Raw genomic sequence first — 19,246 nt, 5'->3', positions numbered from 1 at the left:
AATTGACTAAAGAATCTATTCAATTTAGGTCCTCCGATTATTGATTGAGAAATTAAAAGGGAATTGCAAAGCAAGCTTAGAATTAATTAAATTATTAATTCCGTTTGGGGATTTAAATTTCTGGGGTGTCACAGGACATAAATGAATAGCAACGCTATTACCAATCTTCACTTGTCACTTGCTGACAAAGTTTTGTCAAGTGTGGCAGAAAAGTACAGTAAAAAAGATGTGATACTCTCATAATGTTGTATGAGGCCAAATTACTGCACAACAAGATCTTCTTGAAGGGGAATTTATACACTCTCAGGATAATGGAGACATCCGCAGTAACTGAGCACATCAACACTCTCAACACCTTATTTTCATAACTCTCGGCGTTGATTTATAAAATAGAAGTGAATGAACATTCTAAAATTTTACTCCAAAGTCTACTGGATTCATACAATCAACTAATTATCAATCTAGTCAACAACAAGGAGGTACTTGTCTTCGATGATATTGCAGTTGCAATTCTTGAAGAAGAAAGTCAGCGCAAAAATAAAGATGATAAAGTTGGAATCTCACAACAAACTCAGGCATTGATAGAGACAAGAGGAAGATCAACGGAGCATAGGTCCAGTGGGAGTCACAATCAAGGTAGATCAAAATCGAGGAGTAAGAAGAATGTCAAGTGTTTTCTAATAGGAACCAGTACACGTGGAATCCATTAAGGGTCTATTGTGGGCTCACCACAAGGCCCATAACAACATCCATAAAGAATCATTGGTGGAAGAAACAAGAAAGTCCAATAATAATTCCATTCGATATAGGAAAGTATTATAGTGGCCCATTTCAAGTGATATCATCAATCGAAGACAATGCTTACAAGATTCGAGGTCGAATCTGATATGAATCTAGTCCAAGATTCAAATAAGATGAGTATTGTCCCAAGAATTGCTCTCAATGTAAAGATAGAGATGGATCGAAATACCTTAAACCTCACGAGAACCCCTTTGTCTCGAATCCTCAAAGACTTGGAAGAATCCCATTGTAGCTTCAAGTACCTCGATGTTGCAATCTTCAATCAACTAGAGTCGGATCTAGTTTCCTTCGATTCAAGAACGAGTCCACGAACCTAAATCTAGGGCTGAAGAAAGTAAGATTGATTCGAGTCCACGAATCAATTTGCTAGTCGAGTCCACGACTAACCACTAATTGTGTCCACAATTAGCCATAAGGTTTCTTACACAAGTGTAAAGAAAAACTTAAGAATTTTATTGAATTAAAGCCTGTTTAAAACTGATATGGATGTGCCCTATTTATAGGTATAGGGCAGCATTGTAATCTAAATACAATGGGAAAAAGAGTCCTAAACCTAATCTAGAAAACAAGTAAATAGAGTTTTATTTAGAAAAGGATTTAAGGAATCCTTTCTAAATACAACTAGTGTTTTCTCTTTTATGCCAAACAATTTAAATTAATGATGACCAAAAATAATAGGGCTGATTTGGGCCTAATTTAATCACCAAAATCAGCACTTAAACAATTATAAAAAAGCCTTGAGTTCTTCTTCATATTTTGCAAATGGGCTTGACTTGGATTTCCACCATCTTTGAACATCACCAATGAAGAGTTGCCTTAATTGTTTGGACTTGGGCCTTGTGATTGGCCCAATTAGTACTCTTAATGGATCTTCATATGTTGGGCCGCATCATCCTCCCCTTCTTGAAAATGATTCGACCTCGAATCTTGTAAGCATTGTCTTCGATCCATGATATCACTTGAAATTGGCCACTATAATATTTTCCTCTATCGAATGGACTTATTATTGGTCTTTGTTGTTTGTTCCACCAATGATGTTTTAAGGTCGTAGTTATGGGCCTTGTGATGAGCCCACTATTTACCCATACTGGATTCCATGTGTACTGGTTCCTATTAAATGCTCAGGGTTGTGTTTTGAATACATCGGATGGAGGCAAAGTTTTATTTGGTGAAGCAATAACAATTGTTGAAGGCCGGAAAAGTTTAGCTAATGTTTGGCTCATAGACTCATGACCAACATGGCATATGACCTCACAGAAAGAATGGTTTCATGAATATGAACCTGTCTCTGGAGGATCAGTGTTCATGGGAGATGATTATGCCTTAGAGATTGCTGGTATTTGTACTACTAAACGAAAAATGTTTGATGGTACGGTTCGTACAATACAAGAGGTACGACACGTGAAAGGCCTAAAGAAAAATCTATTGTCTCTAGGACAATTAGATAGTCGTGAATGTAAAATTCATATTCAAGATGGGATCATCAAAGTAACCAAGGGCGCGCTTGTTGTGATGAAAGCTGAAAAGATAGCAGTCATCTATACATGCTTAAAGGAGAAACACAACTACAAGGAGAAGCAGTTGTTGCATCAGACAATCTTATAGAGGAATCAACGATGATGTGGCATCAAAAACTTGGTCACATGTCGGAACGAGGTCTAAAGATTCTTGCTGATCAACATCTTCTTCCAGGGCTAAAAAAAAGGTTTCATTACCTTTTTTGTGAGCATTTTGTTACAAGTAAGCAGCATAAAATGAAGTTCGAGAGCTCTAAAGTAATAAGCAAAGCTATCTTGGAGCTAATCCACTCCGATGTTTGGCAAGCACCAGTTATATCCCTAGGAGGTGCAAAATATTTTGTATCCTTCATCGACGACTACTCCAGGAGATGTTGGGTGTATCCAATCAAGCGGAAAGTGGATGTATTTGAAGTTTTCTAAATCTTCAAAGCGCGTGCGGAACTTGAATCCGAGAAAATGATCAAGTGTTTGACGTCCGATAATGGAGGAGAATATACTAGTGATGAATTTGATAAATTCTGCTTACAAGAAGGTATCAAACAGCAGTTCGCGGTGGCATATACTCCTAAACAAAATGGAGTGGCAAAGCAGATGAACAGAACCTTATTGGAAAGAACAAGGGCAATGTTGAGGACTGCAAATTTGGCAAATTCATTTTGGCCAGAAGCAGTCAAAACTGTCTCTCATGTCATCAATCGGTCACCATCAATCGCAATTAATCTGAAAACGCCAATGAAAATGTGGACTGGTAAGCAATCTAGTTATTCTCACTTACATACATTTGGTAGTCCAACGTATGTGATATACAACACTCAAGAAACATCAAAACTTTATCCAAAATAAAGAAAATGTGTTTTCTTGGGGTATGCTGATGGAGTGAAGGGGTATCGCCTGTGGGATCCCACTGCCCACAAGGTTATCATCAGTAGGGATGTTGTATTTGTAGAAGACAAGGTACAAGAAACTGAAAGCACAAGGAAGGAGAAACTAGTGAAAACTACAATACAAGTTGAGGGAAGGAAGGAAGAAGAAATTTCAGTTTCCCCTTAAGCAGTAATAGAGCATGATGAACAAGATCAAGTTGAGTATTCAACTTCAGAAGTTCGACGATCAACTCGGGAGAGGAAACAACCAGCTTGGCACTCAGATTATTCTATGGAGGGAAATGTTGCATATTGTCTACTAACAGAAGATGGTGAGCCATTAACTTACCATGAGGCAATGAAAGGTCCAGATGCATCTTTGTGGATGACAACAATGCAAGAAGAAATTGAAGCTCTCCATAAGAATAAAACAGGGGAACTTATCTCGCCACCACAAGGAAGGAAGGCTATTGTAAATAAATAGGTCTATAAGATCAAACGAGATAGCAATAATCAAGTTGAACGATATCGTGCTCGATTAGTTGTGAAAGGATTTGCTCAAAAAGGAGTTGATTTCAACAGATATTTTCTCCTGTTGTACGACTTACAACAATCAAAGCAGTCTTAGTGATGTGTGTTGTGTTTGACTTGTATCTTGAGCAGTTGGATGTGAAAACTGCATTTCTGCATGGAGAACTTGAAGAAGTGATTTACATGTTCCAACCAGAAGGTTTTGGAGAAGAAGGAAAAGAGAACTTGGTTTGCAGGTTGAACAAACCTCTAAACGGTCTCAAACAGGTGTCAAGATGTTGTTATAAGAGATTTGATTCATTCATTTTGAGCCTTGGATACAACAGATTTAACTTCGATATGATCCTTGTGCGTATTTCAAGAGATTTGATGATAATCAGTTTATTGTTTTGCTGTTGTATGTTGACGACATGTTGGTAGTAGGCCCCAACAATGATCGTATCACAGAGATGAAGACTCAACTGGCTAGGGAATTTGAAATGAAGGAATTGGGACCAACAAACAAGATTCTAGGGATGCAAATCCACCGAGATAGAAATAATAGGAAGATGTGGCTCTCGTAGCAAAATTACATGAAGAAAATCTTGTGGCGCTTCAACATGCAAGATTATAAGCCAATTTATACCCCTCTTTCTATTAATTTCAAGTTATCCTCAAGTCTGAGTCCTAGAAACGAAGTAGAGAGGATGGAAATGTCTCGAGTACCGTATGCATCAGCAGTGGGCAGTTTAATGTTTGCTATGATCAGCACTAGACCAGACATTGCACAAGTAGTGGGAGCAGTCAGTCGATACATGGCAAATCCTAGTAGAGAGCATTTGTAACACCCCGTGTTACGATCCCTAAAACCAATTAATCATTTAACCAATTACCCAAAAGAAAGAATTAAATCACAATAATTAATTAGGAAAGGCCCACCATAGTCCATGGGCGCTCACCCCTAAAACCCAACCCCTAGTACTAAAAGGAATAGAATTAGCAAGCCTATAATATGAGTTCCTAATTAGGAGTCCTAAATATATAAATAGGGGACTTAAGAGGCACCTAGAACCCCTACCACAATAATCCCTCACCACACAAGAAGTTCCAAGAATTCCCCTAGGAGAAATCAAGAAAGAAGAAAGCTTCAAGAAAGACCCTTCATAGCCAAGGAATTAATTAAGGCTAAAAGGTAACCCATGTCTCAACAAAACCTATTTTCATAGCTATGATTCCCCTCTTAGGATTTCCCCATATTATTGTGTATTGACGATTTGTTATATTATTATTGATGATTGGTGGGATGATTCCATGGGTGATCTTGATGATGAGAGGTTCTTGATAATTATGGTGTTCTTGACAATTATAGGACGTTCTTGATAATTATATGGTGTTCTTGATGTTCTTAATGATTATATAAGGTTCTTGATAGTTATATGATATTCCTACCGAATCTTGATTTTGGAAGATGAATTGTGTTCTTGTGATTTTAAAATAATTAGAACCCTAGGTTATATCGTGGAATTCGTATGGTATTATTCTTGGTATATTGGGTGGGAATTCGCATGATTGGGTGTTGATTATGTTTAAAAAAGCATGATAGGTTATGTGCCATATGTTTCTTGATTTTGATCCGTTAATTGTCTACGTGTGTTATCAATTGCGTTTGAAAGTGTCTAAGCATGGTTTTGGGTTCCACAAAGGTTCACGGGGCGTTTTTGGTGAAAAAGAGTCAGTGGGGGGTAGGTGGGGGTAGGGGACCCGCCACCTACCCGCGGCCTATTTGGGAAACGCCGGCAGCGGGCAGCCGGTGGGTGGGCTGCTGCCTGCCGGGCACCCGCTGCCCGGAACAGTGCCGCCGGCGGGTGACCCCTCACCCACCGGTTACCCGCTGGTTTGTACCCCACCTTGGGATTTTGGCTTCCTCGTTTGATGTTCCCCCGACCCCCGTGGTGTCCCAACGGACTCCGTCCATCGTGCGTATGTCTAGTTTGATATTTCGGGTACCGTTCGTAGGTTGTGTGAGTCTTATATATTGCATGCTAGTTGAATTGGTATCCCGTTGACCTAGGTGAAAGAAACATGAACCCCTTAGGATCATTCTTAGTATGTGAAGGATCACGCATAGGTTTTGTTATACATTTTCTCCCCCTTCCCAATGTGTTAATGTGGGTTGCATGTGCTTGCTATGTGTTATGTGTGCATGTTACCCCAATTCGGTTGCGATCGGATTGGTTATTCCTGAGCTGCGGTTCAGAAGCTGGCTGCGGTCAGATTTACACTCTTGGGCTGCGGTCCACCGTTTGGTTGCGATCAAACGTTTCTATATGACCTGCGGTTCATATTTCCTGGTTGCGGTCAGATGACATACTCTTGGGCTGCGGTCCACTGTTTGGTTGCGATCAAACTATGATGAGCTGCGGTTCATCGGTCGGTTGCGATCGACCCCTCCGTGTTGCGATACGAGGCAGGGTGCTGCGGGACCGTGTTAGAGCTATATGCGCTGACCCTCATGTATGGGCATGCGATTGGTCCTGTGGCGCCAACAAAGTGTGCTATGTGCAAAAGTATGGATGAGTTGTTGTTATGAGTATCTTGGGGATGAGACTATGGGATTTATACTGGGGATCGTATATGTTGGGTTATGATTATTAATTGTGCTTATCTTATCTGTCTTGCCTGTTGTAAACTGTATATGCTTGGTATAACTGTTGTCTGTGCTTAGCCCTATCTGTTGAGTCTATCCCTGTTTTAAAAGCTAGAGTTCGTAGGATATATCTTCATGTTCAAAATGGTTTTCGTGTATCCATATATATATCTATATGTATTGTATTTCAACGCGTTGGAGTGGGTTACCAGCATCTCTCGCTGAACAGATATATTTGACTTTCAAGCACAGACGAGTAGATCACTGGAGCGCGCTAGAAGCTTGGGGCATAGCTTAGATAGTTTTCCCTTTCGGCCTACGCGCCATGATTTAGTATTGATACTGATTGAGGTTTTAGAATTTAGCCTGTGCACCCGAGTTCTCTAGCTCGGGTGTGGCATAGCACCCCGTACTCTTTGTATCGTATTTTGGGATTTAATGAGATTCTATCTTTATTATATAAGTTTTAAAAGTCTTGAAAATCTGAGGTGTTACAATTGGTATCAGAGCCTAAGTTTGACCCTAGGATAAGACTATTAAGACAAACCTTAGGACATAGACTTGAACTTTAGGTACTTAGGAACATAGGATTCGGGAATCATTGGACGCGCGGTGAGATTGTGAAACCTACACATAACCCCCTCACTTAATCCCTCTCTGACTTAAAGAAACTCCCCCTTCACTTATCGCATCAAGATAAGAATACAAAATAACATCGACCTATGAACACCAGGATGGCACCGAAAAGGAGACAGACAGGAACACCGAAACTCCCCCCTCAGGAATTCTTGACACAGAATCTACAACGCCTGGCCCAAATTGCCCAGGCACTGAGTACTACCATTCCCCAACCTTTACCAACAAACGAGAGCTTGGAAATCCACCACCAAGTCTCGGCGCATCAACCGCGCACCTTCTCGGGGAACGAAGACCCCACGGTCCTCGAGGAATGGATCGGAACTTTTGACAAGATATTCCGGGCAACCGAATGCCCAGAAGACCACCAAGTCAGAATAGCCGCCTTCTACTTCAGGCACGAGGCCGATGCCTGGTGGGCCCACGAGGGACCCGCATGTGAACAAAACCACGAATTTAACTGGGAAACCCTAAAAACACGACTACGAGAATAATTCTACCCCAATCATCTAAGAGCCACCATGTATGAAGAGTTCCTCCACCTAAAACAAGGTGCAGCCCCAATCATGGAATACTACCAACAATTGCACCGGCTGGCTCGCCTCATCCCCGAGCTAGTACCCACCGAAAGGATCAAGATCAAGAAGTTCATAATAGGCCTTGATCCCGAACACCAAAAAGCACTGGCCACACAAGAGCCAGGAACCCTCGGGGAAGCCTATGCCATGGCATCCCAACTACAACAAGTATCAAACCAACCCCGAGAGACACGCCTGGGGTACAAAAGGAAACCTGAAGGGGATCACACAAACCCCACCCGAGGGCCTAAGAACCCCAGGGCCGTCTCACCTCACAAGGTCACAACGCCAACTATTCAGAGAAGGATCCATACTCTAAGCAAAGCCAGGATCGGAGACAGCAACATAGTCTCCGGAACCTTCCTGGTGCACGCCACCCCCGCCACTATATTATTTGACTCGGGGGCTGCCAACTCGTTTATAGCAACCGAGTTTGCCACTCGGCTCGGCCTCAACACCAGCACCAAGGTCCGACTTCAGGTCAAGGTGGCCTCCGGCGAAATCATAAAATGCGACCGCATGTACGAGAACGTAATGATTACCATCCAAGGGGTGGAATTTCCCAGCAACTTAATACAATTCAAACTGGATGGGGTACAAGTGATCTTGGTCATGGACTGGCTAGGGAAATTCCAAGCACAAATCCTATGCGGAGAACAAAAGGTGGTCCTACGGGGACCAAACGGTAAGAGGGTATCACACCGCGGGACCCCCCAAGAATCAGGGATCAAATTGGTGAACATGATGAAAATGAAGAAATACCTAAACAAGGGAAGCGAGGCCTTCCTATGTTCGGTCGAGGACCTCAACACCAAAACCCCCGAACCACAAACCATTCCAGTGGTAAACGAATTCACCGACGTCTTTCCGGACGAAATCCCCGGGGCACCCCCAGCCAGAGAAGTCGAGTTCACCATAGACCTCATACCTGGCGCTGCCCCGATCTCTAAACCACCCTACAGGTTGGCACCAAAAGAAATGAAGGAACTGAAAACGCAACTACAGGAATTGCTAGATAAAGGGTACATCCGCCCCAGCACCTCCCCATGGGGGCACCAGTACTATTTGTTAAAAAGAAGGATGGAAGCATGCGCATGTGTATCGACTACAGGGAACTTAACCAAGTCACAATAAAGAATAGGTACCCCCTTCCCCGGATCGATGACTTGTTCGACCAATTAAAAGGGGCAGGTGATATGAATCTAGTCCAAGGTTCAAATAAAGATGGAGTATTGGTCCCAAGATTACTCTCAATGCAAAGATAGAGATGGATCAAGAATACCTTAAACCTCACGAGAAACCCTTTGTCTCGAATCCTCAAAGACTTGGAAGAATCCCATGTAGCTTCAAGTACCTCGATGTTGCAATCTTCAATCAACTAGAGTCGGATCTAGTTTCCTTCGATTCAAGAACGAGTCCACGAACCTAAATCTAAGGTTGAAGAAAGTAAGATTGATTCGAGTCCACGAATCAATTTGCTAGTCGAGTCCACGACTAGCCACTAAGTGAGTCCACAATTAGCCATAAGGTTTCTTACACAAGTGTAAAGAAAAACTTAAGAATTTTATTGAATTAAAGCCTCCTCAAAACTGATATGGATGTGCCCTATTTATAGGTATAGGGCAGCATTGTAATCTAAATACAATGGGAAAAAGAGTCCTAAACCTAATCTAGAAAACAAGTAAATAGAGTTTTATTTAGAAAAGGATTTAAGGAATCCTTTCTAAATACAACTAGTGTTTTCTCTTTTATGCCAAACAATTTAAATTAATGATGACCAGAAATAATAGGGCTGATTTGGGCCTAATTTAATCACCAAAATCAGCACTTAAACAATTATAAAAAAGCCTTGAGTTATTCTTCATATTTTGCAAATGGGCTTGACTTGGATTTCCACCATCTTTGAACATCACCAATGAAGAGTTGCCTTAATTGTTTGGACTTGGGCCTTGTGATTGGCCCAATTAGTACTCTTAATGGATCTTCATATGTTGGGCCGCATCAGCAGGGGTGTTCTCAAAAATTGACCTAAGGTCCGGATATCACCAAATACAAGTGGCCAAACCGGACATTCAGAAAACGGCCTTCCGGACACGTTACGGCCACTATGAATTCACAGTAATGCCCTTCGGACTCACCAACGCACCCGCCATATTCATGGACCTCATGAACCGAGTATTCCGACCACACTTGGATGACTTTGTCATTGTATTCATTGACGACATCCTAGTCTACTCCCGAAACAAGGAAGAACACGAAAGACACCTCCGCACAACCCTGCAAACCCTAAGAGAGCACCAACTGTACGCCAAGTTCTCTAAATGCGAATTCTGGAAAGACAGTGTGGCCTTCCTGGGCCACGTGATAGCCAAGGAAGGAATTAAGGTGGACCCCGCCAAAATCCGTGCCGTTAAGGAATGGACCACACCAAGCTCACTCTCAGAAGTCCGAAGCTTCTAGGCTTGGCTGGCTACTACAAGAGGTTTGTACCCGACTTCACCAGGATAGCCCAACCCCTCAACAAACTCATGAAAAAGGAAACCCCCTTCCGATGGGACAACGACTGCGTCTCGGCCTTTCAAGAATTGAAGGATAAGCTAACCACGGCACTCGTGCTTGCCATCCCCTCCGGGGAAGAAGGGTTCGAGGTCTTCAGTGATGCGTCCAAAAAGGGATTGTGGTGTGTTCTAATGCAAAAAGGCAGGGTAATAGCATACGCATCCAGGCGACTCAAAACCCACGAAGAGAATTACCCCACCCACGACCTCGAACTAGCCGCTATCGTGTTCGCACTAAAAATTTGGAGACATTACTTATATGGGGTGCAATGCAAGATTTACACGGACCACAAGAGCCTAAAGTACATCTTCACCCAGAAAGACCTAAACATGAGACAACGAAGGTGGCTAGAACTCATAAAGGACTACGATTTAGACATCCAATACCACGAGGGAAAAGCTAACATTGTGGTAGACGCCCTAAGCAGAAAGACTAACCACTCCCTTAACACCAACTGGATCCTATGGGACCAGCTGTACAAGGACTTCCAAAGACTAAATTTGGAAATAATAGAGCAAGATCAAATCCACCCCGACGTCCACTTATTCAACACGCAAATCATACCTACACTCTTCGAAGAAATCAAAATAGGACAACAGCAGGATCCGAAACTAGATAAAATTCGTCTCGACCTAACCCAGGGGAAGGAAGGACCCTTCGAAATACACGAAGACGGTAGTCTCCGTTACCAAGGTAGGTGGTGCGTACCCTCAACGCACCCCCACCTGAAACAACAGATCTTGGAGGAAGGGCACAACTCCCCCTACTCAGTTCACCCAGGGGGTGACAAACTATACCAAGATGTGAAAAGGTCGTTTTGGTGGCCCAACATGAAAAAGGAAATCGCAGATTTCGTGGCCAAATGCCTGAATTGCCAAAGGGTGAAGGCCGAACGATGCAAACCCAAGGGACTCGTACAACCCCTTGAGATACCACAAGGAAAGTGGGATTCTATATCCATGGACTTCGTCGGAGGGTTACCCCCAACAAAAACCGGCAAGGATAAAATTTGGGTCATAGTGGACCGACTAACCAAAACGGCGCGATTCATTGGCATGAAGGAAACATGGACAATGACACAACTGGCCCAAGCCTACTTGAGCCGAGTAGTGAAGTACCACGGAGTCCCCCGGAACATCGTGTCCGATAGAGACTCCCGGTTTCTCTCACAATTCTGGAAATCGCTGCAATTAGCCTTGGGGACACAACTAAAACTGAGCACCGCCTTCCACCCCACCACTGACGGCCAAATCGAGAGAACCATTCAGACTCTCGAAGACATGTTAAGAGCCTGTATGTTAGACTTTCAAGGGACATGGGAGGAACACCTAGACCTTATTGAATTCTCATACAACAACAGCTACCACGCAAGCATTCGTATGGCGCCCTACGAAGCTTTATACGGACAAAAGTGTAGAACCCCCTTATGTTGGGAAGACATGGTCGACCCAGTAGCACTAGGGCCCCAATACCTACAAGATACCATAACCAAGGTCAAACACATCCAGGAAAGGATGAAGGCTGCCCAGGACCGCCAGAAGTCCTACGCCGACCTAAGGAGGAAACAAGCCGAATTCAACACCGGGGACAAGGTCTGGTTGAGAATCTCGCCCACACGGGGGGTGATGAGATTCGGAAGAAAAGGGAAACTCAGCCCACGATTTATCGGCCCCTATGAAATCATAGAAAGAGTTGGGATCCTAGCCTATCGCCTCGTTCTACCCGTTGAACTAGAACGAGTACACAACGTATTCCACATATCCCAACTAAAGAAATACGTGCACGACCCAAGTCACGTGCTTCAACCCGAGGTCGGGGACCTCGACGAGTCACTAGTATACAAAGAAAAACCCGTGAGAATCCTGGACACCAAAACAAGAACCACCCGATGTCGAGCAATAGAAATGGTGAAAGTCCTCTGGACCAACCATGGGACCGAGGAAGCGACATGGGAACTCAAGGACACAATGAAGGAATGCTACTCCGAACTTTTCACACCAGGTAACTAAGAAGAAGTCACTCGACAAGGACCAAGCTTCGGGGACGAAGCTTCCTGTTAAGGGGGGAGAGTGTAACACCCCGTGTTACAATCCCTAAAACCAATTAATCATTTAACCAATTACCCAAAAGAAAGAATTAAATCACAATAATTAATTAGGAAAGGCCCACCATAGTCCATAGGCCCTCACCCCTAAAACCCAACCCCTAGCCCTAAAAGGAATAGAATTAGCAAGCCTATAATATGAGTTCCTAATTAGGACTCCTAAATATATAAATAGGGGACTTAAGAGGCACCTAGAACCCCCACCACAATAATCCCTCACCACACAAGAAGTTCCAAGAATTCCCCTAGGAGAAATCAAGAAAGAAGAAAGCTTCAAGAAAGACCCTTCATAGCCAAGGAATTAATTAAGGCTAAAAGGTAACCCATGTCTCAACAAAACCTATTTTCATAGATATGATTCCCCTCTTAGGATTTCCCCATATTATTGTGTATTGACGATTTGTGATATTATTATTGATGATTGGTGGGATGATTCCATGGGTGATCTTGATGATGAGAGGTTCTTGATAATTATGGTGTTCTTGACCATTATATGACGTTCTTGATAATTATATGGTGTTCTTGGTGTTCTTAATGATTATATGAGGTTCTTGATAGTTATATGATATTCCTACCGAATCTTGATTTTGGAAGATGAATTGTGTTCTTGTGATTTTAAAATAATTAGAACCCTAGGTTATATTGTGGAATTCGTATGGTATTATTCTTGGTATATTGGGTGGGAATTCGCATGATTGGGTGTTGATTATGTTTAGAAAAGCATGATAGGTTATGTGCCATATGTTTCTTGATTTTGATCCGTTAATTGTCTACGTGTGTTATCAATTGCGTTTGAAAGTGTCTAAGCATGGTTTCGGGTTCCACAAAGGTTCCCGGGGCATTTTTGGTCAAAAAGAGTCAGTGGGGGTAGGGGACCCGCCACCTACCCGCGGCCTATTTGGGCAACGCCGGCAGCGGGCAGCTGCCCGCCGGGCACCCGCTGCCCGGAACAGTGCCGCCGGCGGGCAGCCAGCGGGTGACCCCTCACCCACCGGCTACCCGCTGGTTTGTACCCCACCTTGGGATTTTGGCTTCCCCGTTTGATGTTAACCCGACCCCAGTGGTGTCCCAACGGACTCCGTCCATCGTGCCTATGTCTAGTTTGATATTTCGGGTATCGTTCGTAGGTTGTGTGAGTCTTATATATTGCACGCTAGTTGAATTGGCATCCCGTTGACCTAGGTGAAAGAAGCATGAACCCCTTAGGATCATTCTTAGTGTGTGAAGGATCACGCATAGGTTTTGTTATACGTTTTCTCCCCCTTCCCAATGTGTTAATGTGGGTTGCATGTGCTTGCTATGTGTTATGTGTGCATGTTACCCCAATTCGGTTGCGATCGGATTGGTTATTCCTTAGCTACGGTTCAGAAGCTGGCTGCGGTCAGATTTACACTCTTGGGTTGCGGTCCACCGTTTGGTTGCGATCAAACGTTTCTACATGAGCTGCGGTTCATATTTCCTGGCTGCGGTCAGATGACATACTCTTGGGCTGCGGTCCACTGTTTGGTTGCGATCAAACTATGATGAGCTGCGGTTCATCGGTCGGTTGCGATCGACCCCTCCGTGTTGCGATACGGGGCAGGGTGCTGCGGGGCCGTGTCAGAGCTATATGCGCTGACCCTCATGTATGGGCATGCGATTGGTCCTGTGGCGCCAACAAAGTGTGCTATGTGATGAAGTATGGATGAGTTGTTGTTATGAGTATCTTGGGGATGAGACTATGGGATTTATACTGGGGATCGTATATGTTGGGTTATGATTATTAATTGTGCTTATCTTATCTGTCTTGCCTGTTGTAAACTGTATATGCTTGGTATAACTGCTGTCTGTGCTTAGCCCTATCTGTTGAGTCTATCCCTGTTTTAAAAGCTAGAGTTCGTAGGATATATCTTCATGTTCAAAATGGTTTTCGTATATCTATATATATCTATATGTATTTTATTTCAACGCGTTGTAGTGGGTTACCAGCATCTCTCGCTGAACAGATATATTTGGCTTTCAGGCACAAACGAGTAGATCACTGGAGCGCGCTAGAAGCTTGGGGCATAGCTTAGATAGTTTTCCCTTTCGGCCTGCGTGCCATGATTTAGTATTGATACTGATTGAGGTTTTAGAATTTAGCCTGTGCACGAGTTCTCTAGCTCGGGTGTGGCATAGCACCCTGTACTCTTTGTATCGTATTTTGGGATTTAATGAGATTCTATCTTTATTATATAAGTTTTAAAAGTCTTGAAAATCTGGGGTGTTACAGCATTGGAGTGCTATGAAGAAGGTTCTTAGATATATCAAGGGTACCTCAGACATTGCATTATGTTATGGAGGATCAGACTTCATTATTAAAGGCTATATATGTTGATTCAGACTATGCAAGTAATCTTGATTGTAGTAAATCTACCACGGGTTATGTGTTTACTCTTGATGGCGGAGCAGTAAGTTGGATCTCGAAATTGTAGTCGGTTGTGGAAACCTCAACTACGGAAGCAGAATATATAGCTACTACTCAAGCTAGTAAAGATGCAATATGGTTGTAAATGCTATTGGAGGAGCTTGGGCAAGAGAAAATGACTCAATTTTGTGACAGTCAGAGCGCTTTGTACTTGACAAAGAATCCAACATTTCACTCCAAGACAAAACACATACGAGTTCAATATCACTTTGTTCGTGAAAAGGTGGAAGATGGAAGTGTGGATATATAGAAAATCCATACTAAAGATAACATGCCAGATATGTTAACAAAGCCTATTACCAACGATAAATTTGTATGGTGTAGATCTTAAATTGGCCTAACAAGTATGCAAGCAGCAGGGAATTGGCAAAAAGGATGAAAATCCACATTGTGACTTCAAGTGGGAGCAGATTTGTAAAGAATAAAGTCAAATATAGGAGTTAAGGTTTGGAGGAGCAAATGCTTGGGCTAAGGTTTGAACTTGAGCTAAGGTTTGAGGAGAAAATGCTTGGGCTAAAGTTTGAGTAAGGAGAATTACTTGCAAGAGAAGATTTGCAAAAGTAGATATGCATCAATTGTTGCATTAAATGTTTTGCAAAGCTCTAGGCATTGGATTTGCTATAAATAGACAACTCCTCTTATTGTAAATCATTCCATTAGAGATAGAAATCTCATTAGCATAGAAAAGAATCCTTAGAGAGATAGAGAGTTATATTTGTAATTCCTATTGTAATATCATTTTGTCCATACAGAAAATTCTTCTTCAAAATTGCCTTATTCTGTGTATGATTTATTCTAAATCTTAGACTAGAAATATTCTCAGTATTTCCAATCCAAGTTGCTATTGTAATTTGGTGTTGTGAACCCGTACCGATCCTAACAAAGATGGAGACGGAGAAGGAGAATGGTGGAGTGACAATGGCGACGGAAAGGAGAGAGGAGAGGTGAGGAAAGAGCTAACTGTCGATCAGGTTTGTTTTGTTTTTGGTCTCAGATATGATTTTTTTCCACATAGTTATATTAATTTTCAATTAATACAACTATCCGCTACTTTTTTTTACAATGAAGTGTAGCGGAAATTTAGATTAGTTTTTAATTAATAAACTTTCCGCTACCCTTTCGATGAGGAAGCTTAGCGATTTTTTGTTCATTTATTTACAATTATATTACTGTCCTTTTTTTTAACAATAGTCTACCCTTGTTTAAAGAATGGTAGCTTAAAGTAATATTTCTTTGCTCCTTTTTGTATTAGTACAAACTACAATAAATATTTAGATAATTGTTTTTAAAAAAGTACAAACATTAATCTTAATGCTAACTATAATGAATGTCAACTTTATAATCTTAATACACTTTGAATTACTTATTTAAATATAAATATTACATATTAATTCAGTCACGCAACACATGTAAAACTAGTATAGTGTTTAAGTTGCATTATCGTCACCCCACAAATATTGCATTTCACACATTGAAAGCACATCAATAAAAAACGCATTAAGCGTCCTTTGAAATTACAAATTCAAACATACTTTATGAAAGTACACTTAGCGGCACTATTTGCTATTATATTCGTTTTTTCACTTATCAATTGGATCATTTTTAGCCTCTCAAATTTAGTCCAAAATATTCAAAATACCCTCATATTTAATAAGTATTGATACGCTCACAATTGAGCCGAACTTCACCGTTATTGAAATGATCCAGAATATTTCCAAGCTTGACCATAGAGGCAGCAAATTGCGGCTCAAACACGGAAGGCTGAGAAGCCAAGACGGCGACTAGAGGCTCAGTTCTCCGGTCAGAGTAAAGCAACTGGTCTGTTAGCAAAACTCCCATTTTCTTCTCAAGATTTGTGTAGTATTGGACGTCGAAAGCAATGGGTGTAACGCCGTCAAGATTCACGTAATCTGATGCCTTTTTGCATTTCCTTCTCAACAAGTTACGATAATGGCGGTTGATGGTTGGATCCGGTTTGAGAGTACCGTTGTAATTGGATAGCCTGAAATGAAAAGATTCACATGTACTCCTTCCGATGGTGTGCGCTCCTAAACATGGCACATGAAACATTTTAAGACATTCTAGGATAAAGTTTAATCAACTAAACCAATGTTAAGAAATAAATGTGTTTTTGTTTGGCGGAGGCCAAGTCCATCAATTGGTGACTAGGGAATTATTGGGCGGTGGTCCGTGAACGACCAAATCCTCGAAAATGTAACAATGGTCTATGAAAAAATATCAAGTCCCAACAAAAGCAAAAACTGTGCAGTTAAAACTACAGCAAGTCTAGCACTCTGCCTCTTGAAAATGTGACTGTGGTCTATAAGAAAATATTGAGTCACAGCACGAGCAAACACTGTGCAATTAAGACTGGAGCAAGACAAGTCTAGCACCTTGCTTCTCGAAAATGGAACTTTTAGTGTAGTATTAAACGCTTGATACTAACAGTTTTGTAGTATATATATACCTGAGAGGACAACCAAGTCAAGGACATTCAAACCCTTGGATTGGAAGAAGTTAATCAAACGGGAGATACTTTCCCGGCCAATAGGGACGGTGTGATCGGCTTCTTTAGCAAGGGAAACTCGGCCGTCTTTCCTTCCAAAAGGAACCATCCAAAAGGGGCCTCCGACGGCGAGAGTGGCATCCCTGGCTGCGACGGTGAGAATGTCGGCGCAGGAGACAGTCTTAGGGCACTTTTTCTCCACCTCTTGCTTGATGTCGTTTATCGCTTCAAATCCCCTTAGTGACATGCTTGCATTTGCCTTCCTTTCACTTCCCTCGTGGTTTAATAGGATTGAACCATCACACCCCTACATATATGCATCTACATGTATTAATTCAAATCAAGATATATGACTATTTTTATGTTAAAAGAAGAAATTTTAAAATGCAAGGCAACTCCAGCCAAGTTAGTTTGATATTGTTAATTTGGTAGCCACAATGTTACAAGTTTGACTCTGGGTAGAAATAACTAATAAGATCGAATATCATTTAGTTTTTGTAAGTGTGACTAGGAAAGAGAAGATGTGAGAAAAAGAAATAACAAAAACAAAAACAAAATTTGATAAAATAAAAACAAAAAACAAAAAAAAACAAAAAACAAAACAAAAAAAAAAACAAAACAAAACAAAAATTTTGGTGCACGCGTTCGTCTAGGCGCGAGATGTGCGCCTCAAGCAGTGCATTTCCTTTTTGTCTTTCTAGCTTGGTGGTCCCATGTACTATGGAGACAAAAATCCAACCTCCCCTGCAAGAACCGCCATTTCTTTTCTCTCCTCCCCGTCTCTTCTCCAAGAACTATTAATGGAGATGCCCTTTTTTTTTTAAAAAAAAAGTACTAATGGGGGTGCCCTAAACCCTCTTGATTTGAGCCAGTCATTTATGAACAATATAGGTTGGTTTACCTTATAGTCGTTCTTTGACAGCTAAGATTACAAGACTAGATTTATCTAATGCACATACATACTCTCAAATAGTGGCCGCAAATTTTCTTTATCATTCAAAACAAATTATAAAATGCGTATGTACCACCTACCCTAACGGCGCAGTCGTGGAAGTGCAACCTAATGAGAGCGGGAGCAAGGGTGCGATCCCTTTTGATCCATTGCATAATTTTTTTATGCACAATTTGTTCTAGTTGTGGGCAGCTCTTCATGTAGTAGTCGAAAGACAGGGCTGTCGCTGCCGGCCGCCTTTGGTGACTACCCTCAATCGCCAGGACTTGCAAACTGATGATGACCAATATCATACGCCAAAACTGCTTCATTATTTGTGTATGTATTTTCACTTGATCCACAACAAGCTTTCTGTGCGGGGGTTTGATAAAACAATCACTTTATGTCTTTATATACACTCACACAAACAGAGACGATGAAGACGGCAGCAACATATATATATATATATATATATATATATATATATATATATATATATATATAATATTATTATATTATTGTTATTTTAAGTGACACGGAAATAATATACTACGTGAGATGCACCACTACCTTCAGCGCAGCAATTCTGATCTAACAACGTGCGTACAAGTAGAGTTTGAAATAAAGCTACAACATCGCTGTGTGGCAAATTATATCGTGCACATAATCGATTATGCATTGTGCATCAAAACGATGTTGTTTTGTTAAATGAAAATAAACGGCATTCGTTTTTCGCCGTTTCGCACGTTTCCGCAAAAAGTAACTCTGTTATTCAGTTTCATTTCGTATACACTGCAGTTTTGGTTCAACACAACTACAGTTTCATTTTGATATAACTACAGTTTCATTTTGATATAATTACAGTTTCATTCGATATTTATAGACTCAAACTAGTTTTTTACGTGCATTGCGCAATTGGGATAATGCCTAATGTTTTTGTTAAATATGTATTTTAAAGTATATCAAGTCAAGATTATATTAGAAATATTCATGCATAGATAATCGAATGTTGAATTTGCATATTTAAATTGATATTTATAAATTTACAAATGCAAGATAATATAGTCAAGATTGATTATAATTGTCAATTTAGTATTTGTTTAAAAAAAAATATTGTCAAGATAATTGATTATATAGCATTATTT

At 41.3% G+C, this 19,246-nt stretch overlaps 1 protein-coding gene across 1 annotated transcript; it reads right to left on the bottom strand.

The window, feature by feature from the left end:
* Positions 1-16,311: 16,311 nt before the first annotated feature.
* Positions 16,312-18,433, bottom strand: LOC109192642 (peroxidase 7-like). Its single transcript, XM_019343344.1, has 3 exons — positions 18,203-18,433; positions 17,132-17,477; positions 16,312-16,712 (listed from the first exon to the last, which is right to left on the bottom strand). Exons 1-3 carry the CDS (start codon positions 18,431-18,433, stop codon positions 16,312-16,314), a joined length of 978 nt encoding a protein of 325 aa, XP_019198889.1.
* Positions 18,434-19,246: the final 813 nt, after the last annotated feature.

Source organism: Ipomoea nil, unplaced genomic scaffold (genome assembly GCF_001879475.1).
Source record: "Ipomoea nil cultivar Tokyo-kokei standard unplaced genomic scaffold, Asagao_1.1 scaffold1792, whole genome shotgun sequence".
Classification (NCBI taxonomy): domain Eukaryota; kingdom Viridiplantae; phylum Streptophyta; class Magnoliopsida; order Solanales; family Convolvulaceae; genus Ipomoea; species Ipomoea nil.
Note: the sequence above shows the minus strand (reverse complement) of the source record. Positions and strands in the feature narration are given on the sequence as shown.